Source organism: Lissotriton vulgaris, chromosome 11 (assembly GCF_964263255.1).
Source record: "Lissotriton vulgaris chromosome 11, aLisVul1.2, whole genome shotgun sequence".
Classification (NCBI taxonomy): Eukaryota; Metazoa; Chordata; class Amphibia; order Caudata; family Salamandridae; genus Lissotriton; species Lissotriton vulgaris.
Genome location: NC_141699.1, coordinates 1,105,929,258 through 1,105,954,272, shown reverse-complemented (window position 1 = coordinate 1,105,954,272; position 25,015 = coordinate 1,105,929,258). Strand labels below are relative to the sequence as shown.

At 41.2% G+C, this 25,015-nt stretch overlaps 1 protein-coding gene across 1 annotated transcript in view; it reads right to left on the bottom strand.

Moving 5' to 3' along the window:
• Nucleotides 1-936: 936 nt before the first annotated feature.
• LOC147684246 (putative cation-transporting ATPase 13A4) overlaps nucleotides 937-25,015 on the bottom strand; it is a 385,092-nt gene continuing 361,013 nt past the window's right edge. Inside the window, exons 27-30 of the mRNA XM_086944646.1 lie at nucleotides 19,472-19,650; nucleotides 8,029-8,117; nucleotides 3,507-3,587; nucleotides 937-1,230 (exon numbers count right to left, since the gene is read on the bottom strand). Coding sequence (XP_086800772.1) covers nucleotides 1,033-1,230; nucleotides 3,507-3,587; nucleotides 8,029-8,117; nucleotides 19,472-19,650 — 547 coding nt within the window. The 3' untranslated portion in view covers nucleotides 937-1,032. The remainder of the gene's footprint in view (nucleotides 1,231-3,506; nucleotides 3,588-8,028; nucleotides 8,118-19,471; nucleotides 19,651-25,015) is intronic.

Below are 25,015 nucleotides of genomic sequence, written 5' to 3'. Positions count from 1 at the left end.
TCCACAACGGCCCCCCGCGGCGGGATGCCTGGCTTTCACCTTGGGGATGCCCAATACGGGTTATCTCACAGGGAAAAGCCAGGATGGGTTCCCAAGGCAAGCGCCGAGATGCCCCAGGGTGATTCGAGCGCTAAATAAGAACATACAAAAAAAAAAAAGACTCCAACGCATCCAGAACGCCTCTGCACGACTCATCCTGGACATCCCTCGACACAGCCACATCACCAGACACCTGAGAGACCTGCACTGGCTCCCCGTCAGCAAGAGAATGACGTTCAGACTCCTCACCCACGCACACAAGGCTCTTCACGACCTGGGCCCCAAGTACCTCAACGACCGCATGACCTTCTACACGCCCACCCGCCAGCTACGATCGACCAGCCACGCACTCGCCACCGTACCACGCATCCGCAGAGCCACCGCCGGAGGAAGATCCTTCTCCTACCTGGCAGCCAAGACTTGGAACTCCCTCCCCACCCACCTTCGGCGAACCCAAGACCATCTCTCCTTCTGGAATAGCAGCTCAAGACCTGGCTGTTCAAGCAGTAACATACCCCTGTCCTCCAGCGCCTTGAGACCCTCCCGGGTGAGTAGAGCGCTTTATAAATGCAGTGATTGATTGATTGATTGATATATTTCTTTTATATGTTGCTTGCATTATTTAAATATTTAATATTTCTCCACACCATATTTATTCAGGTTACTATTTATCTTTATAGTTGTAAGTGTTATTTATTGGTGCATAGTATTTATCATATATGCATTTTCTCGTTTTCTTTTCCATATATTTTGTATATTTATTCATATCATTCAAATTGTAAGTTATTATTAACTTAATTGTACTTATGATGATATTTTCTCAAAATGTCAATACAATAATTATAACACAAAAAAAAAGATAGTGACACTTATACTGGAAACTTTAAGTTTTATGTAAAAACGTGTCCTTCTGATCAGTACATCGCTGGAGGTTGTGCATATGGAAGACATGTCAGGATACCTTGGGTCAAGCTGAGCTTTCTGCGATTATTCTCACACATTGAGATCCAACAGACCTATTTTGCTGTCAAGATCGGCATTGATTGGCTCTGAAAATTGTGTGACATTTAGCGGTGGCCAGTTTGGGTCCTTCTCCAAGGATCTCTGCAATATCCTATATTTACTTTTAGATTTGTACTTAAATAATATCTTCATGGTGATCCAGAACCTGCGATTGTCAACAATGTATGTCTAGAAAATAAAAATCAAGTGTTAGATAAAAAAACAGTACATATATACAATCAAACAATAGTAAAATCAAACAAATGTAATACTCATCTTTTAAAAATTATTGGACATTAATCATTACAATTTGACAGATAATTAATAAAGTCAATACAATATTTGTATTTAATTTTATGTACAAAGAGTTTTCCAGGCTTCCAAACGCCTTCTGAAAAACCTGAAACCTTTATTCGGACACCAACAAAGTCACAGTGTAAATGTATTGCCCTCAACAAATGAGGGGGGTTCTTTGTTCTGACCCGGTAACTGTAAACTCCTCACACAGGAGAACACAATTGATGCATATTAAGAGTCATAAATACACAAATGTATTTTTCTGGATCTGGAATTCCATTTCTGGACAAAAAATGTATTATTATTTTATTTTTTTCTTTGAATGAAGTGGTAGCGATTAACATTTTCCGGCTAGACAGAAAAGAGAAACACTGATCAATAAACATTTTAGCAAGGTAAGTAATTGAGTGGTAGGGAGTGAAAAAGACATAAATGTAGGTCATGCTTGGGTGAAAGCAAAAAGAAACATAACCAATTCTGGAACTTTTCCGAAATATCTCAAGAGAAGCATCAGGTCCTACCCTTACACGCTTAATAAAAGTAATAAAAAAAAATTGCCCACAAAGCATGAAGCTTCCGACAAAAACCACCCAAAGCTGCTTGGGAAGAAGTATGTGCCTCCAAATATCTTACATACAATCTACCAGTCACTTGACAGTCTCTCAAGCTTGTCCATTAGTGCAAACATCCTGAATCAAAACACATTTGAATTAAATGTACAGTTAATAATCAACTGTGAGCTCTCTTAAATAAATGAGTAATATTTCTTGACATAAAGTCCTCATATTCCTTAGCCAGTGCCCCATCTAAATGCCACCAAATAAAAGCCTCCTTAATAATTACATTTCAATATAATGATGAGCCGTCAACCTGCAAGACTTCAGTTTGCACCAAGCAAGCAAAACTGCCCTAACATGAACCCCTCTGAGACAGGAAGCAACTTATTAATCATAGTCAGTGACAGTCTAGTAGTCCAAAAGATTAAATCTAGTATCCCAAGTTCATGAATATTACAATATGTCTCATGAAATAAATTTGACAGATGTAGACAAACATAAGCTGATGACCATCCATGGACATTTAAAAAGCAGCTATCTGATATATTTAGCACAAAACATGATTAAGGATCTTCAAAAAAGGTATCCTAGGAAAAGGTGATCAGCAAGGTCTCCAGAAATCTGCCTTGAGATGGAAGAAATGCATAAACTTGGCATTCAGAAGAGGTTTGTGTTGAATGCTTCCTACTGTCTCTAGCATAGCTTCTTCTTGTAGGGGGGTCTCATACACAGATGTACTCATGTCAATGCTTAAAATGTGTGATGCCTGGAAGTTGCTCAAACCTGAGAAGTTCACTTGGCTGGGCAGGCAATGTTGTTTCTAGGTGATATATATGTGCTGCTGTTTGTGTTTCACCAAATCTCAGACATGAACATCCCCGTGTATCAGCTATAGCCTATCAGATATGTATGTTTTTTTTTGCTGCAGCAGTTAGCGTCAAATTAGCCTTAGTAACTGGTCTTCAGTCACTATGCATCGCACATGATAAAATGGAGGGTACTCCCTTCCCAAGGCCCACCTTAGAAGTTTATATGCTTGATATGTATTCTAACTTTGCTTGACAACCCCTAACTTGCAGCAGGAGCAATTGTCTGGAATTCTGTGGGATAGAGAATAACATGCCTGAATCAAAAATATGTGGTGTGTATTTATGCCCCTCGTCTGCTTAAGTGTGAATTACACAAGAATTTCCAAAACGGATTCACAAAGCTGCCCATCATACTTCTGTTCCTAAGGAGTAATCCACACCAATGCGATGGGGAAGACACAGCCACTCCCAAAAATGTACAGTGAACCATGTCCAGAACTTCAGGAGTATTTTACACCAAAGATAGAAGTAAAACAAAACTAAAAGAGAACTCAGTTTGTGAATCTGGCCAAATGTGTGGTAGGCTACACCTTTCCAGTGCCAGCATAGGAGGTGAAACATCCCAGCAGGTTCTTGTGCCTTCTGAAAACCCATTGGTTCCACAAACAATAAGCATGAAACTGCCTCCAAAGCACCATCAATAGTTCCAAAAGATGGGAAAGATCCTTCTCATTAAAATCTCATTACCTTACCTCACAGGTATGTTTTGGGAACACCAACAGAAAAATGGTAAATACCTTACCTCCACAGTGTAGGCTGCAATGAAACTCACAACCACCATTAGGATCAATGAGGTCCTCCAGTAAGTGGGAGTGCAGACAAGCTACAAGAGAAGAACACACTGACTGAGTTTATTATGCTCTAGGTGGATCATTCACCAAGTTCATTGGCATTTGGATCTTTAGGGCATTCAAGGATTGTCCAAAAGCATTCACTGGGCCTGGACTGTAAAGAAGAACCTTGTAGCAGCACCATATGCATAAGAGGACCTCATGTTGAGTCTTAAAAGACATGGCTCATGTCTCAAGGCAGAAAATACCTCTACTGGCTTGGGCTAGAGGACCCTGTGCATTTAAAATGCCCATCACAATACACAGGAATATACACAGATTCATGTGACTTTACTTAATAGTGACTCTAGTCAAACAGAACCCTAATACGAACAGGCTTTAGACCACTCCATTCAGCTCCTTCCAGCTTTCCCTCCATGGGCTGCAGCAGATGTTTAGCTGTGATACTAGCTTGGACTTCTGTTCCGCCAGCTCTGAAGTGGAGACATCTCACAAAACATTCAGAATTCCCCTAAACAGGTTCTTCTTTACCTAAGTTCTTCCCTGCTTGTAGTACTGCCCTGCCATAAAGCACATTATATACATGTTGGTCAACTGAACTCAACTCGATTTGTCTCAATATTATTGAATATAATCGCTCATCACATGAAACCCTGTGTGCCAAGAGTAGAGGAGAGATTCTGCCTCTAATACTTCAAAAAGGCAGGATTTAGACATGCTCACACTCCCCATTGCAGATAATGCTGAGAGGATGGGTCACTGAGTGAATGCTTGCACACTGACACATGTTGTACTTTGGAGATCATGAGTTCTAATCCTGGCACTAAAGACAGCCTCACAAGGTGATTAAATATTTTCACATGGTTAATATTAACATGTGTTAATGACACTGGTTTTAAACAGCAGAAATGGGCTATGGCATAGTACATTAAATATGTTTGATGATAAGTAATGTCAGTAGTGCTAGAGGTCAGAGGAGGGGATCTGCACTTCAGGGGTAAATAATGGGGTGAACAAATACACAAATATATATGAGGGGTGGAACAAGGGTCATTCAAATCCCCCTCCTCTCACCAGATCTTGACGCTAAGAAATTTGATTATTCTTTGGAGTAAGTGACAATTCACCTCAAGGAATAATATCAGTCATTGTCGGAATTAACCCGCAAAATCGCTAAATTAATCTGAACTCAATGCCCTGCTAGTCATGGCAGGGAGATGATAGGCTTAATTTTGGGAAATGTGTAAAGAATACATGCAGTACTAAAACAGTCAAAATGCAAAATAATAAGTCAGTGATGTCAGATTCACAACAAAAATTTAGCAAAAGTAACTTTTAGAACATTACCTTTTCCCTGCCTGATGTTTCTGGAGGCTAATTTGCATTGGCTCTAGCTTCTCCCAGCTACTAATTAGCCTTGAATGGGTGTTGGAATGCCTCAGAAGGCTCACCATAATGGTCAGAGATGACTCCCCTGAACCCCACAAATACAGACAATACTTAATTCATAGTGTATTACTAGATAGATATAAGAAGGACCAACACAGTATTGAATTTCACCATTTCAAAAATGGTCTAGTAACTACGAAATATACAGTGTTTTCATAAAGCTTGAATAAGGAATGACAATGAAATCCAGTGTGAGAATATACTATGAGGTTTTAATGGCATGTAGTAGAACAAGCCCCACATAGGGAGGCCGCCTCACACCACGTCATTTGTGACACTGCTTTCATTCCTGAGCTTTTTTACCTACAGTGTGTTGGTTTAACTAGTTCAATGGAAACAAACCAACACTACACCAAACACACTGCGGTAGGTTGATTCAGCGATGCCCTGGACTTGAAGCATTGTCCACAATGACATGGAGTGGGCCGGCCCCACCTGGCACTGAAATAATTAATGATGATTCAAAGAAGTTTGAGGAATGAGCCTGGACCAGGCACCCTGTAATATCTTAGTTATTATAAAGGGAAGCTCAGGCAAGTATAGAATTTAAGACTATATTTTGTGTGCCGTATTTTTAGGAGCACAATTTTAAACTAAATGTTAAAAGGACTCCTTAGAGGATTAGGTCTGAATTAGATTCAAAACATTGCCTATCTTTTCAAATCATTGTTCTATCCAAATCACAGTAATTGAGCAGACACCCAAAGACTCAACAGGCTATATCTAACATTCCATCTGATTTAAGACTTCTCCAAGTGGATCCAACACAGAGGCATTGATCCCACCAATTACCTCACCACAGCAGGTCTGAACGTGCTACCTGTTTCATGCACTGAGATCTCAGTATAACACAACTCATCTCATTTGCTGCACTTTACACGTGTGTTTTGCTATTCTTTTGTCTCTTACCATTCTACATCCCCTCATGACCGTATTGGAAACGTATAAACATGATAATAATAAGACGCTGGAGGCATACACATTGCACTATCCTGCTAAAGAATGTTCAGGATTCTTATACTTTCACCAAGAATCTCTTGTGGTGAGCTGGATGGAGTGGAATCCCTGTTACTGCATGTTTCCTGTCTTTTCTTTGAACAGCAACTCCTATCTCCGTCCCCAACCAGGGGAATCTAACATCCTACATGTGTTTAGGCTGGTTGCAGTGCAATGGACAACACACAGCTTTGGGGTGTACGTGTTCATACAGCCCATGCCATTTTCAAACATGCTGCTACAATATACATTCTGTGACAATACATGCACTTTGAGTACAGGCTACTACAGTACATCCTTCTGTATTAAATGCTACTACAGTGCATGATGTTACAATAAAAGTTACTTCAACAAATGTTAGAACAATACATTTGATTACAACAAAGATTGTTTGACTACACCCTATTAGAATGCATGCTATTACAATGCATACTATTGCAATATATGATATTACTACAAGCTATTATAGTACGTATTCTAAAACAGGACTCACTATTCCAATATTTTGTTAGTCAAATACATGCCACTATGGCAATACATTCTGTCATATACATACTGTGATATATGTTTTACAATTGATGATCTTACAATACTCACAAGGAGAAGATCCCCACATGTGCACAAACCACAGTCAGGATGCTCACGCTGAGAAAGGTCGCAACACTAATGCTCGCACCACCAATAGAGTATCATTTGCTCCAGGGTAGAGCTCTGGTTAATGGTTTGTGACAATAAAGGTGACATACCTTTCATTAAACCTATTGAAGAGAAGTCAGATTTTCTGCCATGGTTATTCGGAAAAATGAGCTGTGTTTAGAAATAGCACCTGTTGCCGAGTTCCTTATGCCTCCTGGACGTTTTGAGTCAGGAATAAAAATTTCAAAATAACTGATAACTTATGTTCATGCTGGAGAGCCATGAACTTTTGTCTATTGGCAGTTTCCACTCATGATAAATTAGCACAGAGGGCTAATGTGCCTGCTGCGAAGAACATGTACAACGCAAATCAGCGTACTGCATTGTATGCGGCTATCTTAGCAGGTTACTGCTTTTGCCACGGAGATCCTTTTCCAGTTCATAAGATACAGCCCAAATATAGCCCATTGAGCTATGAACTGTCATCAAAGAGCTGCATGAAAACTGAAGCAGTACATAACTTAGAACTCTTCCTTTTTACCCCAGTCTTTCATTAGCCTAATATTCCTAAAAAGGGTTCATTTCAGTACATTCTTATTAGTAAAGCCAATCACTGTGGTACATTTTAAATTCTGAGTTTGTGCTTCTCCAGAGCAAACACTCTTAAAATATCCTGCCTACTAGTATCTGTGATTCCTACACCATGTAGTATTCAAAGTATAATTTAAGATTTCTTATGGACTAATTTACAGAAGTAGGATTCTTTGACTCTGTATAATGTGTGTGTGATGTAAAGTGCTCTGACACCCTATAATGGTATTAGAAACACTATAAAACAAATGAAATGCATGTCAAAGAGGAGCTATGGAGAGTTGAGGGGTAGTTGTGAAATGTGGTAGCAGTGGCGACCCGTGCTGGTAGGAGCAGTGGGGTGGTAGGGATTCAACAGACGATGACGAGGGAAAATGGATCACTTGAAAAATGTTCCCTTATCTTCATCTGTATAATCCCCTCCACTACGCCTCATCACTCATACCTTCATGAGCCGCTCCAGTGTGGTAGAGAGAGAATTCATGGAAAATGTGTATTTGGGGAGCACCAACAAAGACTGTTACACTGGGCACTACAAGCGCTAAACCCGGCCCTGTTTTAAATAATTTAAGTCTCCGCAACGGTAGTCCTAAAATGTAACTGTAATGAAAGACATACCAAAAAGTGTACTTTTCGTAAGAAACTGAACTGCGTCTGTTATGATCATTGATAATATTTTAGGAACAAGATATTCAAAGTTGTAATGACATTTCTGATCAGCAGAGGGCGCACACTGAGTTATGCATTAATGGACCACCCATTCTCATATGAGAGTAAAGCATGTAAGATCCCCTCTCTTACCTCCAATGCAGTCTCAACATCTCCACTGCTTGTAAACGTCAGAAAGAGGAAGACTGCAATTTGTGCGACCAACAGAAAGGAATGTACATCTGAAACAAAAAAGGCAACATGGATGCAGACCAACCTTTTAACCTGCAGCATTTAGTAATGTTCTACTCACAAATGTTCATACCAAAAATTCTGAACATGACAACCAACATCTTGTTGTGTGGGATTAGAATGATTAATTAGTCCATGTTGAGAGTTTCGTGTTGAAAGCAAGACCTTGACCTATCCATCACACATGTGCTTTAGCAAACACGCATGTGTGATACCCAGTATGCACCTGTATTCAATCTACCTTTTCTGCATGGTCAATGCAGATTCTTTCCTTTTTCTGGTAGACTTAAAACTCTGTGCACTGTTACCCTACTAAACAACAGTAAATTAACCCTGCTCCTCCTTTAAGTATAGTTAGATTAGTTTAAGAATGATTGGCATATTTACTGTCTGTGTAAGGCAGTAGAATGCTCCTTTGAAAAATATCTATGGTCTTGAAAGTTAAATACTACTTGTGGTCTTTGACATCCAATACAATGACCATAAAAGAAAGTCTTAAGGCCTACCCTGCATAGCCTAATTTATGTAACTTAAACCTGCACAGACCTGTTAAAATCAACCTTTTGACAGGTAGGAAAACCTGATTTTAAATATTAAGTAAGTTACCCCTAGGTAAATCTTGCTAACCACATGGTAGGCTGCAAAATATTTAACTATGGAACATGTGTGACATCATAAAAGGCAGATTCCATCAGGGATTAAGCTCAAAACTTCTTTGCCACTGGTCAGGATAAAACTGACAAAGAAGGAAAATTTGAAGTATTGAATATACACTTTAATCTACAACTTTTGGCCTGTAGCAGCTACAGATGCCATTCAAAGATGTATTTTTTATATTTAATATAAGTCCAACCTAACAATGAAGTCTGATTTTTAATAAATATTTTGAAAAAGTAGATTTTAGGACTAAACCCTTTACCCGCCTGAGCTTTCAGAGGGCTTATTAGCATTAGGCTCTATCAGCTCCATGCCTGTACTTGGCCTGGATGAGGTGTGGACGAAGTGTGAGATTCCTCCCAGAAGCTTCACAATAGGTCAGCTTGATCAACAAATCAACCTGAATGGGCAGGGAGGAAACCTCTGAGTGCAGCAGAATATCAAGGGTGGGGCTGTGGACATCCTGTTGGTACACCAGTGTCAAATCCAGACTGAAAGCTCTGCCTGAAGCACATGTAAAACACTGGAGCACTTGAAAGGTAGTAAACAGGATGCCAGTGCAATTCTTGTGTCTCCCCTGTATGGGTGCTACAGGACTCTGCTTTTCTCTTAGCTGACATCTTTGCCCTGGTTTGTTGTGGGTGATGCGCCTGCTTCAAACTGCATGGTAGTGTTACATATGGGAGGAGAGTAGTGATTTCCCAATGACAGTCCCAAACACACCCAGCACTAAGAGCCCAAGTTTTGTGCAGCATTTTACTTTTTGTATGGCATTTTGAGTCTGTTTATATATAACAACTGATTTTTATATCAAGTGAGCTTGCATATATGAAACTTTTGCTTTGTGTGTCTGCATATATTTTTAATATTTATTACTGATTGTGATACCAAATAAAACCACTTTATGATAAGTCTAATCTTCTGCAATCACTCGACTAAGACCCATTGGCAAAGGGCTGGGTCTATTCTTCGGTGGCATGGTGGGAAATGAACAATAAGTTGGATCCCACCCTGAGTGCCAGTGGTTAGACTTATTGCAATCATCCTCCCGTCACCTTTTGTGTTGTTGATTGTGATAGGCCTGAATGTCATATTTTGCATTCAAAATGTAATATTGACCTAACAGCGGATGCAACAAAATAGTAAATTTCAGCTTAAAGCATTCCAAGTCATAGATTCTATTTGCAATCCTTATCCTTTTCTGAAGAGCTTGGCTATTAAAAGAAAACTGATCTTTGGGCAAAAAGTACATGTCTCTGTTGATAGACAATATTGTGCTCTTGTGATCTATGTACACACGTGTCTCTTTAAATTCCAATAGTTTGACCCTACATACATGTTGGAGATTACCATCTTTTTGTATGGCATTCTCCCTGATTGTTGCCTTCTTATGCTGAACGTAGAACTCTGCAAACTTCACTCCTGCTGACTAGTGGTAAATTGCTTGTGCTCTCCTTTTTAAGCATGTAAAAATTGCCCACGTTCCAAATTACATTTACTTGTAGGTCCTTAGTGTAGGGTGCCACATGTAACCAGGCCCTGTAAAGGCTACCAGTGGATTGCAGCACTGTTTTACCACTCACTAAAGTAGCCCTGTGCAACATTCACTATAAAACCTGTCTCCAGCCTGTACTTCAGCCTGGCTGGGAAGCTTCAAAACAGTTGTTTTGACCTGGCGAAATAACCCTTTTCCCCAAACCTAAACCTTCCTTTTGAATACTTATAAGTCCTCCCTAAGGTAGGCATTCAAAATCCATCAACAGGTGCATGGGGCAGATGCATCAGTTTCCCTGCTCGCAAAAGTCTTGCGCTACCATGGATTTGTCATATTTAAAGTACGGTGCACCATGGTTCAAGGATTGACAGATACGTTAGAAATTCTGATGCATCTGTAGGTGTAGAAGTCACGCATTGCTGGAGTTGTGTCGCAAGCACAACGAAACTCCAGCAATGCATGGGGAGGCCTCTATTTATTGTGCTCCGTCACTCCTTATGCCTGCTCCAAGCAGGTGTAAGGTTTTGACGCAGTGGCGTCCTAGAAGTGGCAAAGTGAAATCGTGTAGATTTCACTGCATCACTTCTACGAGGCTTTCCTGCATGGGAGCACCCACCCTGCATACATTATACCTGATGGAGGTATAATGTTGTGCAGGGATTTACAAAGTGACCCATCTGCCTAGATGCGTCACTTTGTAAATAGGGCGCAATGTGGCAAATATTGACTGCATTTCGGGCGCCGCGGATGGATGAATAGGTCCTAGGAGGAACCAGACCGAACTACTCGGTCTCTTTCTCTGCCAGGCGACCCATGAGGCTTTTTACATTGAAATAACAGAAAAAGCTTGAGGGAATCCCCCTCTAACAGTTACAGCGCCTTAGCGTGCGCGACACATAGAGAAAATAACAACACTCACTTAATATAGTTTATTATTATTTGCACTTTTCACCCCTTTTTGGTCCTGAGGAAAGCCAGCTTATAACAAAGGCACTGGCTGAAACATGTAGACCACACTGGACGCTGGAGGTCATTGTAACTCTCCCTTAAAACGTCCTATTGCCTTTTTAACCTGCTAACAGAGGCCCAGTTCATTAAATATTGCTAATACCCTCGGGTGCTGGGACCTCCTGGATAGCATTTTAATTTCTCACCTTCACACCCCTTCACTGCACACTCAGCAACATACCAGCTCCGCAGTCACCTGGCGTTGAAGCACACCCGGGGCACATTCGGTGCCACTGTGGTGGGCCCGATGATGAAGCATGCCACCGACTAGGTCGGTGGGTGAGGGCTTTCAAAGGAAAACAGTGTTTTTCCCACATATTGTCACTGCTGACGTACCAGAGTCTCCCTAATATTTCCCTTAAACTAGCTAGCCTTTATTGATTTATAAATATTGTACGCCACCACTGTCACAAAAAGTGGCACAACGGTGGGTCATAAATAAGCCCCTTGGCATTTAAAAGAGGAACATGTCTATTTAATGTTTTACATGTCCTGGCAGTGGAAATGCTGCAAAGATGTTTTTCACTGTGGCAAGGCTGGCTCTTCCATAGGTTACCACCTATTTACACTATTACATTTAACAGATGTGTGGAATTCCTATAGCTCGATGCCCGGGACATATTGTTTGAGGTCAAGGACAAGAAGTTTTCATTTTTCCTTTTTCCTTGGGACATGCAGGTCCAACCCCCTGCAGCTCACTACTTTTGATTGCCGGATTACACCACCACAGTATAGGTCAGGGAAGGGCACTGCCTGCAGTTATGATAACATTTGTGTCCTAATGTTAATACTGTTTGAACTTGTATTTATGGTTCATTAATACAAAGCTTTATTATAAGGGTGAGTGCTCTAAGGAAATGTTGTAAGCTCAGACTGCACTACTGACAGTAGTACCAGTGTAAAAATGTGCACACACGTTTGCAAAGTTTAGCAATATAAGGCTATGTATAATGCTCCCAGAATGCTCTCTGATTAGATGCAAATTTATGCATAAGTTTGAAAGCAAGATAGATGATTCTTTGCTTCCAAAATAAAATATTTTAGAGACACAGGTCCCTTACAAAAACAAATATATAAAGTAAAGTTTACACAGAACTACATTGCGACCTGTGTAAGTTTTCTCCAAGTGGACAAACATGTTTATTAAACAAATAATCCGAAAGAAAAATAAGGTATAAATAAAGTGCAGTGGGTAAGAACTGGGTTGGAAATCACCAGATTTCCAGACCTCAGGCATTTACATCCATAGTGACTTCACATACATATTTACAACAGTCACAATTGTAAAAAACATTCTATGCTCCACATGAATCCTCATAAATAAATCTGTATCAAGATGTGGTTGTCAACGGCGTTTCGATCCTGGCTAGATTAGGGGGATCATTATCAGGACAGCAAGGTAAGTGCCTTAGAGTTAGCCTGTATCAGGCCAGACATTAATAAGGAAGGGTGGGGGAAGGGAAAAGGACAAGAACAAGAAGGGGGCAAAAGAAAAGAACAAGTTAGGGTGGGTTCGGCGTGGAAAGTTTTGCATATGTCAAGGTAAGCTATACAACCCAAGTTCGTGGTTGGGCGAGGTGATGATGACATTGAACTTCACAATGTGAGAATTGAAAAACTCAAGTGAGCGTACACCAAAGTGCTGATAGAGTAGATAAAGGATTTCTCATTCTAAACTTATCAAAAGTAGGAGCGGAACAAGAAAGTGCTTGGGATAACGTGGTCTAAAAACAAAGTGAACATGATAATTGGCCTAAGGTCAACCGACTATACGCGAGTGAGTGAGGGTGATCCGCGACAAGAGGATATGGGCAGAAGTGTGCGAGAAGTGCGGAAACAGCGCACTTACAAGGGGTAGCCTTTGCTCTTGCCTGAAGATTGGTGGTCCGAGGAGGGGCCAACTCCATTATGAATGACCCAGAACCAATAACGGCACCTACGGCATGAATTAAGGCGTAGAGGGGCATCAATTCAAGATTAGAGCATTCTGCAGAAATTTGGCTGTGCAGTGAAAGTGAGAATGTCATAAAAACACTTATTTAAGGGTCAGTAACCCTTGCCAGGTGCAGCGTTCATGGAATAGGGAGGAAAGTATAGATTAACTGGTTAGTAGTCACTTTACCACAAGTCCCAAGGCAACTTGCAAAGGAAGCCTGGAAGAATACAGACACTATTAGCTACCGTCAGGCATGTCAAGTAATTTGAAACCAGAAGTGACATATATCTGAAAACCCTTACCTCTTGTCACATGATGGGGGAATATTACAATAGTGCAGCGCTGTACGGGAGTGCTGCGTTGGTGACTCGGAGTGTGGTATAAAAAGTGTAGCGGCCATATGTGATGCACATGTGTGTAAATTACAATGTGACCAGGAGTGAAAAGGGAGTGTAAGCGCCATCTTCAAATGGCAACCAGGGTGAATGAGGAATAGAGTAATGGGGCTAGCACTGTATGGTGGAAGAAATAAGAGAGATGATTTCAAAAACCTTGCAATTTTCATAATTTTACAACCATAGTGAACATATGAAGACAAGTAAAATGAAAAAATAATAATAAATTAGTCATACCGGCAAAGCAATCATACAATTATTAATACTCTGGTATGAAGTGATCAATTGCCTGAGAATCGGTTCTACAAAGAATACAAGACAATACATGTATACAGTCCTCACATTATTATGCGGGCATAGGGATCCCCAGGCAAGAAAAATCAAATGCGTATGCCATATTGGAAAAGGAAGTAATAGAATTAAAGAGATGCAGTAAAGGACAAATATAATAAAACAATAAAAAAGGACACAAATAGGAAGAGGAATGGAATAATACATTTGACAAAATTAACATTAAGTAGACATTGAGCCAAAGATCACACGGAAACTTGCAATAAATACATTTAAAAGGGTAGGCTGAGCTTGCCAGGCTCTAAGATGGCGGCGTGTTTAGCCAACTCTGCTCTCCGTATACATCGATCAGGAATTATTTGCTCTTCACCCAAGGCCTGCCATTCGCTCTTTGGCAGGAAGTGTGCGGGAACCTTGATGCTGCGGACCCGTGCCGAGATCAAGCCAAAATAAAGACCTCCCGCTTTGCAGCACACCATTGAGCAGATGCGACCTGTGACACAGTTGGGAGGCCAGAGAGGCAGCGTTGCTTTGCCGCAGCTGCCTGACAATTATCAGCCCAACATGCAACTGCAATTTACTATTTAAAAATGTTTTTGGTGCCTAAATACTAATCAAGAGGTAAGCATGAAATTCTGAATAGAGGAAACATTCTTAAACTTCATAAGGCAGTGCATTCCCTACTGAAAATCTCTTCAGCGGACATAGAATGTAGTGAATTTGTAGACCCATCAGATAATAAGAGTCAAGAATCAACAGTTGTCACTTGGTTATGTAGCCCTATGGCTAAAGAGTACTTCAGGAAAAGGCCGCCTACAGTCCTGGGGTATCCAAGTTGAAATGGTCTCTCTACCTGCCAATCCAGCACCTGTTGCCTTGGAAAATCCGATAAAAAAAATGAGCAATCATGGAAACAAAAGACAACCATACTCAATTCTGGTCAATTTGTTAGGGAGTACATCTTGCATATCATCCACTCATCAAATAAAGAAGATAATGCTAGATGAAAAGGAAAATATGAAGCTATATACAGGTTGGCTAACCAATGCCTTGCAGTGGAAGAATTGAGAATTGCTCTTGATTAACCCTGGGCGGAGTTTGCGGAGTTGCGCTAGAAGGAACTCCGCAAAGTGGGCAAAAAACTCTGCCGCGCTATGCGAAGCTCTGCAAGCAGCATAGTGCGGTAAAAAAAATGCTGTTCGCTGTGATTTTCAGTGCTGCATACTTGTTCGCAATGTGCTATCATCGTGAGTGGCACCATGCACAAGCAAGCAAGCGCTGCTTTCCTTTCTGCCGCTCAAGTAGATTTTTACTCGAGCAGCAGCTTTCTCAACGCGAATAGGGAGTTTCTCAACATGAGCAGTTGCGAGCTTATGCGACCACTTGCAATTAGAAACCTGATCCCCCGTGTTATTTTCCACGCTTGTGCTTGCCAACTTGATGTTGATGATCGCGAACGAGGAAAAATCTCGCTGGGGAGATGGATTTTCCTCTCTCGCCAACTTCAAGTTGGTAAACGCGAATGAGAAAAAAAACTCAGCTCTCCTGCGCAAAGGGGATTTTTTGGAACTTCGCGAGCTCCACGTAGCGAAGAGTGCAGAAATCTCTGCAAACTCCGTGAGCAGAGCGGAGTTCACCACCCAGGGTTACTCATGATATCAAAAGGTCCACAAAATAGAAGAATCTCCAATGAAAGAAATAGGATTATTAAATATTTGCTCTTGGGATATCATTGGTGCACTAACCCAAGGTCAGTATAAAAACCTCATGGAAATCTTAAAAAATTATCATAAAATATACTTGCAAGAGACATGGGGATTACAACTGTAAACAATAAATGACCATCTAGGTTTTTTCTTCCCAGAAATGAAAGTGAACAAAGCCGGACGCCCAAAAGGAGGTTTGGCAACATTTGTAGTAATTGCGTTAGAGAGAGAAATAGAACCGATTGAACCGGAAGATGTACTAAAGATGTGATAAAACTTACACAGTGGCATAAAATGCAAAAACTCCTCTTTTTTTCTGATTAATCTCTATATTCCATGAAGTTTAAGAACAAGGACTTCAATGCTATCTGAACTCCTGAAAAGAATTCTTGAAAGCTCCCAAGAAGGTTGGTTTCCAGATATTATAATAATAGGGGACTTTAATATGAACTTATTAAAACCATTTCCGCCAGATGAGAAAATAAATCAGCAGGACTAAATGTGGTCAATACCAACACAGACTAAGAGAGATACAAATAAAACATCGAGTGATGCAAAGTCAATTGCACTAATAAAAGACTTTAAATCCCGGGCCTAAGAATCTCAATTGGAGATCTGCAAAGACCCTGCTCCGCAATGGACCTATTATACCACATCTTCAAATTCCATGCTAGATTATACTTTAGCAACTCTTTAGCTTTTGCAACAAGTGGCATCTTTTAGAGTACTGAAGACAAACAAAACTGATCCTGCTCAACATATGACAGAAATGTGTGTCCAAAATCTGTCTCCGTCCGAAAGCGCCTTTCTTATCTAGAGAAATAACTTCAACCAACAAAAGCTGATACGGTCTGAGCACACACAAGTAAGAACAAAAGATAGAGCTGAAATGGTAGCAGATGATTGCTGAAGTAAAGATTCACATAATCCAATAGCAAAGTTTTCCCTCTATCCTGGGAAATTAATGGACGATCACTACACTGTCAGACGTAAAAGGCCTTTCAGAAATACATCCAACTTCGATGAAGAAAGTAAGATAATAATTACGGCACATTGTTGTGCACTGAGAACTGAGCAGAATCGGTCTTGGAGAGTGGCCAAGATATTTCAAGAAATCAGTGGGGCATAATATCAAGCCCCTAGCCGCCATCCAGTCCGAGATTGCCAGGAGATCATCCTTAAACTTGACCGGTGTGCTATCGCACTTCTTCGAGAAAGCCAGCACCAATTGGGTGTCGTCGGCGTAGGACACCAGGGATAGTCCTCTGCTCTTTGCCACCTCTGCCAAGGCCAAGGATCCACCATGCAATTGGAACAACAAGGGACTCAAAACGGAGCCCTGCGGGACTCCCCGATGTAGAGCCACCTTTCAAGAGTGATATGGAGGGACCAGAAACTGGAAAGACCAGTCCTCAAGAAAAGACCGCAGCCAGGCCAGTGCTAAGTCTCCCAATCCCACTTCCCCGAGACGCTTCAAAAGGATGTCGTGAGAGATTGTATCAAATGCGGCACTGAGGTCTAGGAGGACCGGTGCCGCAGAGTCCCTGATGTCAGACTCCCTCGGATGCTCTCTGACACGGTGAGTAGGGCAGACTCAGTGCTGTGCCGTGGCCGAAAGCCATGCTGCGTTACATCAAGGATGGCGTTCTGCTCAAGGAATCCTGCCAAGATGGAATTCACATGGGATTCCATCAGCTTAGCCAGGAATGGAACCTGGGAGATTGGTCAATAGTTCCCAGGGTCGCTCGGGTCCATAGAAGGCTTTTTTAATAATGGGACCACTTTGGCGTGTTTCCATAGGACAATGGGACAGAAGCTGTATTCAAGGATAGATTCATCAACTCAAGATCATATCGGAGAGATGGAGGAATATAGTTGACGATGAAGGGCAGGTGGCAGAGGATCCGCCGGGGAGCCGGATCTAATTTTAGAGCTCAAGATCTTATAACCGGACAGAGTCGAAGGAGGAAATGAGAACAGACTACCTGCCCCTGGGTTGCCAGGAACACAGGACAACTCAGCTTCGGAGTTGAGGGACAGCGTCGGCAGCCCCCTGTAAATCAGCTATCAGCTAGTCTAATGACTGCCTTATGGATTTCAACCACTTGAACATGTATTTGATACATTCTCTTCCCTGTGTTTGTATGAATTAGAGATGAAAAAGTAAATATAGGACTCTTTTCATAATGGTATGCTTTTATGGTGAGATTTGTTGCATCAAATAAAGCTGATTTTGATTTGATTTGATTTGACTCTTGCCGACCGTTACATTTAGTAGTGAAGTACTTCAGGGCAGAGATGCTGCACTTTCAAATCTAATCTCTTCGAAAGTATTTAGATGACTGTTCCACCTTCCTGAAGAAGCATGCCCTTCCCGGATAAGACTGGAGTTTGGTCCAGTGCAAAGGGCCTATGTAAAAACCTGGAACCGAATAAGGTCAGCATCCAAAAGCCAGTTATGCCAAGCTTTGTGGCAGGAGATACATAGGAATGGAATAGCACCAGCACACCTCTAGCTGGAATCAACAAATAAAGGACTGAGGGACATATTATCAAGCAAGGCGTTAACATTATGGCAGTTTTAGCGGCAGAAATCTGCCACTAAAGTGGCAATAATGGGCTTGATCATACGCCGTAGAGAATTCCCATAGAAGCCCATGTTGACACCAGAACATTGGCTTCTATTGGAATTCTCAAGGGCATATTATCAAGCATCGCCGCTTTGGCGGCATTTTTCAGCTGCTAAAACGGCGATAATTTTAACTCCGTTGCTTGAAAATTTGCCCCAGGGAATTAAAAAAAAATGGGCGAATTCCCCTTCTCCAGCTGCTTTAAAAAAAAATGTCATTAGTGAAATTAGCCAGTAGATAGCATGCCTGGTTCAGGACCAATGAATAAAAATACTAAAGTCTCAACCATATCTTGAAGATAGATGGTCAAGATGCTTGAAAATTGATTTTATGCATTTCCATTTAGGCAGCATGCCTGGAGAGACATAAGGAAAAATTGGAACAAGGCCCCCATGGAACTGCTTGGTAGGCAGTGTAATAAAGGGGTAGAAAATATAGTACACATCACATGTGTATGCCTGGGACTATTACAAGAAAGAAAGAAGGCATTTGCTCAGAGTTCCATTTAACAAGTGGGGAAGACATACCTGTGGCAAGGCTGTCATTACAAGCTTTAGAGCAGGGGTCTCCAAACCGGTCCTGGAGGGCCGGATCCATTCCAGATTTTTAAAATTACTACATGTATCTCAATGGGGATATCCCAAAAATCTGGTAAGGATCCGGCCCTCCAGGACCGGTTTGGAGACCCCTGCTTTAGAGCCTTTAACTCCAAGATAAGCTGCTGATTCACAAATTTTAAAAAAGTGATTTGAAAAAACTGTTAACTACTCCCGCGCACTACTTGTCAAAAAAGAAACCTTCACAGCTATTAAAATTGACATTTGTAGATGAACTTTTCTAATGCAACTCTCTGGTGTTTTGACACATACTATGGCTAAATTTGTGCACTTTATGAAAAACATAGCACAGCACATCTGCACTTTAAGATAAGATACAGGACTCTACGGGTTTGAAACAGCTGCTGTGGACCTGTCTTTTATGCATGTATCATATTGTATCAATATTTTTTAATATAATGTGTTTTTAACTCATTGCATAGACAGTGTTATATATTTTTTGTTTTAAAATCATTATTTGGAATTATTGCATGATAAGAATGTCTTTATCAAATGTAATTTAACTGCTACGGTTTTAAATAACTATGCATGAATAAACTTTATTTACTTACTTCTATGTAATGTGTACATAAACAGTCACAATACTTCAAACATAGAAAACATACTCACAGTTTGTGTAAAGGGGCATCCTGAAGGGCTTCCCCTTTGAGACCACAAATGCAGTTATGATGCAGCCGAAATTAGTAATCACCCATAAAGATGTTGTTTCAAAACCTTGCCCAAGAGATGCTTCTTTCTGGGTACCATTTAGTAAAGCAGACATGCTTTCATTTTCAGAGATACAAGCACTGCCAAGAATAACATCAGTGTTTTAGTACATAATTCCCCCAAAATATTTGATATGAATTCAGTGCAGAACATTGTAAAGTTTTCATCACATTTAAATTTCAAGCTCAATTACGGTTATCACCACTTTCCGTAACTCGCACTATACCCATGCAAACCATAACTTACACACCAAATGCAATGCTCATGACCTCACCATTTTTTTTTACAGAGTTTTATATAGCGCAAACTTGGCCCGAATCGGGCATCAGAGCGCCTTACATTGCACCAGTTGCATTACATGAGAACACATTCATTTTTTTTTCTAGGCACAGGGAGATTAAGTGATTTGCCCAGAATCACAGGAGTCGAACCCAGTTCCCCAGATTAGAGGTCGACCGCCCTAGCCGTTAGGCCAACTCCTCTCCCCTTAATCAAACTGATGTACTTACAAATGTTTTAATTCATTTAAATGAATGTGGAGAATCCCCCATGGGTGCGGAGACTCCTCACTCATACCTTTACGAGTCGTAAGTCCCTTTCTTAATTCCTAACCAATACTGCACATTAAATGTATTTTTGTGGGATGAATTTCTGAGGTATTTTTAAGCATATGTTCTAGTGTTGTAATGAAAGCCAAACATAACTTCACTTTGACCTTTGTTTTTTTCAGTGGATTCATTTTTTTTATATATATCCCAGCTCCAAGCGTTCCCTTGGCCCTACCCCAAGGCTGGCTTCTAGGATAAAAAAATCTATGCTTTACTATTAACAGCAGAATGTCTCTGGAACCCCAAATTGGTAAGGTAATGGGTTATGAGTTTCACCAACTGAACAGCCTAAACTCTATTCTTCCTCTTCTGTCTCAGAAACATGTGAGCCTGGTGGTAGGTGTCATGGATACCTCTAGGCTGGAATACTGCAGTGTACATAACATGTCTCTCTGCAGCATCAGTAGGACAACTACAGAGAGGCCAAAAAGCAGCTGTATGGGCAGCGGGTGGCTCAAGAAAAGAGATCAAAACACCCTGGCAAGGAAGGCATTGCCTAAGCCTCTGGCAGAATCAAATCAAAATGAGCATGCTGTATGTACTAACACTACTATCATTTAGGACCTGGGTATCTCAAACAGAGAGTCTCTCTTTAAACTGAGAGTTGTACTTTACATAGTCATGATCAAGTTCTACCAATTATCCCAAAGAATGCACTCAAAGCAAGGGGCTGTAGAACCTTTTCAAACACAAGCCAATTCTCCTGAATTGCCTTCCAGCAAAACAGAGTGCTACCCTTGTTCACAAGCTTCACACCAGCCAAAACACCCATTAATTATAATCCTGAGAGTAAGATTGACACCTAGAAACCTCATTGACGGTAGTGTGTGCCTAACAAAGGGTATCTTTCATTCAGTGATCTATAGAAAGACTGTGTTGATTGCTAATGACATGATGCAGAACTACAAAATACGTAACAGTGTGAAGAAAGCGTTTACGGCTGCTATGATGTGTACGCATGCTGAGGAGGGTGGTGTTGTGGGCAAGGGGTGGACCAAACATGGAGGAGAGTGGGAAGGATGTCCTTTGGAATGCCATTTACAGTCAGAAACCGGTCTTAGGATGCTTGTTTCCAGTCCAGGGAGGACCTGTCCTAGCAGTTCGGGATGGACTGTTCCCATTTGGTGCAGGGTCAAGACTGATTTGCAAATGGCTGGGTCCAAACTGGAATGGCGTGGTGAGCAAAAAAACGATGGATTTAGGCCCAGATCTCTGTACTGGGGTTAGTGTATGACATTGTTCTGCATTCTGTCCATCAATTGTTCTTTTTGCATCTGTCACCCCGAGTGGGACGGGTATGCCCAGACATGGGTCCCGTGCTCGCCATGCCACTAGATTCAAGATAGCCTGGCTGATGAAGGGTGAAACCCCGAAACCAGTCAAGGGATGCTTGTTTCCAGTACAGGGAGGACCTGGCCAGGCAGTTCGGGCTGGACTATTCCCATTGGGCGCAGAGTCAAGACTGATTTGCACATGGCTGGGTACAAACTGGGATGGCATGGTGAGCAAATAAACAATGGATTTAGGCCCAGATCTCTGTACTGGGGTGAATGTATGACATTGTTCTGCATTCTGTCCATCAATTGTTGTTTTTTACAGGCTACAGACCAATGGGATTGAAAATAATTGATGCAGGCATGACATGAGGTTGGTGCAGATCGAGCAGCATGGGACGGAGAGTGAGACTGATTATGCGAAGGTCTCGCCATTTTAAGAACAGTGAGTAGGAGTGAGAATGAAGTAATGCAGGAGACTGATGAGATGCACTATTGACCCAAATGAGTGCAAAATGAGGTTATGCAGGGCCAGCATGAGGCGGGTTCACATAAGGAAGCTGATTTTGACTCTGCAGGACAACCAAGTCATCAGTAAGCACTGAGGGCCTCATATATGGGTTTCTGATGAAGGGCTGTTCAGCAAGTCGCCTTGCAGCACTACCCTGTGTCAAAAGGAAAGGGCAAGAATGCACCATACTTATTAAATACAGTGCCTTCCTGTCCTTTCCCCCTGTGCTGGTGCGATCTTGGCAGCCTAGCACCAACACAGGCACCCTTGCGTTGTTGGCAGGATTGTAGAGGTGTAGGAAGGGACACCTGCTTGCACGAAAACAATAAATAGCGGAAAGAACGAGGAAATACACATATTTCTCCTTGTCCCAGGTTTACAGATCCTTGTGAATCTGGGAAACCGTCCAAACCCATGGGTATTGCGTGGGAGCACCCACTGCAGTGCCCATGGAATGCCACCCTGATGCAGTGTAAGGCAACGCAGCAACTTGCACTGGTTTGCCTTACACAATATGTACGAGGCTATTGAAAGCCACGCAAAGTGGCTTTGCGTAGCCTCGTAGATATGGGCCGGCACTGGCAGCGTAAGGGGCTTGTAAATACACTCCTGAGTGTGAATGTGGTTCTAAATTGCTACCAAGGGGTGCGGTTAAACCATGCATAAGTGTGAATGTGGTGTTGACAACGGAGGTGCATGCACACCACTCAACAGTGTGAATGAGCTGGGGAATGGCCACCAGCAGGTGTGTGCACACCCCACATAAGTGTCAATGAGGTAATGAATTGCCACCATTAGGTTGGTACACACCAAGTACGATTGTGAATGAAGTGATGCTGGACTGCCAGGAAGTGTGCACACATTTAACGGGATTGTGAATATGGAAGTGATTGGCCTCCAGGAGTTGCAGACAAAGGACCCAGACCTGTTATTGAATTGATGAATGAACATCAGGAGGTGTGTTAACACCACACAGAAGTGTGAGTGAGGTGAAGAAAGAACACCGGATATGTGCACACCAAGTCTGGGTAATATCCACATCATTTTCTTTGTGGAACATGCATGGAATGAGCAAACCATTTTGTCAAAATTACTCATTATTATGCAAAATGCCTGATTTGGTATTTTGCATAATTCTTTGCACCCACTGGAGTTGGAATAGTAATTTTAACCCCTACGCTATCCAACGCTTTCCCTACTGTTGCACTCTTTGGAGTGGGAATAGTAATGTTAACCCCTACGCAATCCAACGCTTTCCCTACTGTTGCACCTACTGGAGTGGGAATAGTAATTTTAACCCCTACGCTATCCAACGCTTTCCCTACTGTTGCACCCACTGGAGTGGGAATAGTAATTTTAACCCCTACGCTATCCAACGCTTACCCTATGCTTGCACTCTTTGGAGTGGGAATAGTAATTTTTACAATATTGTTATTGTACGTTAATAATATTGGCTAATATTTAATTATATTTTGTTACTATATATATTTTAAGAAATATGATAAAATAATTTTTTTTTTACTTTCAATAATTATTTAATTATTATAAGTTAATTTAAGTATTTATAAGTATATTTTAGTAATTCATTTTTAATGCCTTAGTGCCTTAGTGCCGCATTTGACACTGTTTCACATGCGGTACTAATAAAATCTCTTCGTTCAATGGGCATCTGTGGCCCTGCCTTAAATTGGATCACATCCTTACTTGAAAATAGAACCTTTCAAATTTTCTCAAATTCCGTGTACTCTGATACATACACTTTTAAACATGGAGTCCCTCAAGGCTCAATTTTAAGTCCATTACTTTTTAATTTATATATGAGCCCTCTTGCCAAAATAGCTAAGGATACCGGACTGATAATGTTCTCCTATGCTGATGACTCTCAGCTTCTCTTTTCCCTTCCACCAACAGGCAATAATGATCCTTCCACCCTGAGAATAGGGCTTACAAAGATCGCTGGATGGATGAAAAATAATTTCCTAAAACTAAACGGTGAAAAAACCGAACTTATAATCCTAGGAAAAAACAAAGAACTCTGGGGACCTCAACATTGGCCTCAGGAAATGGGCCCTCCTCCGATTCCATCCAATCAGGCCCGAAACCTTGGCTTTGTTGTTGATGACACACTCAATATGCACCAGCAGGCCATAAAAACATCAGCCACCTGCTTTGTCATCTTGAAGTGGCTAAAGAAAATCTGCTGGATGCTACCAGATCATACTAAAAGAACTGTCATTAACGCCCTAATAACATCTAGATTGGATTATGCCAATGTATTATACTTAGGGTCCAACAAAGCCACAGTTCGCAAACTACAAACTGTGCAGAATGCTGCTGCAAGACTGCTAGGTAAAATCCCTATCCATGCACCCACTACCAAACTCATACGTGAATTGCACTGGCTAAAAATTGAGAATAGAATTAAATTTAAATCACTATGCTTTATGCATAAAATCTCTGCAAACAAAGCTCCTAAATATCTGCAAAGTCTGGTACAACGCTACCGTCCATTTAGGACGCTGAGATCTGCAACAGCGAACAAATTTGCTGTGCCCAAAATAAGACTATCACGTATGGGAGGCAGATCCTTTGCCTACCTTGGTCCCTATCTGTGGAACTCCATGCCACAATCTGTGCGCTCAGAGGCTAATTACATCAGATTCAGAAAAGCCATTAAAACCTGGCTGTTCAACATCTAAGCCAGCTGTCCTTCTCTCTACACTGAATCACAAGCGCCGGGAAACCCTTTGTTGGGTAGCTGTTTGCGCTATACAAACTAAACAAACTAAACTAAACTAAACTTAATATTAATTAAATTTAACATTGTTTTTAGTAAAGTCGATATTTTTTACAACTATATTTTTGTCAACGATATTTAAAACTCAATATTTTTGTACTTACCTGTTTGTACATAGAAAGTCGATATTTTGACAGTCCATATTTTGTCAACGATATTCTTGAAGGTCGATATTTTTTAGTAATTAATTTTTAATATTAATTTAATTTAACATTGTTTTTAGTAAAGTCGATATTTTTTACAACTATATTTTTG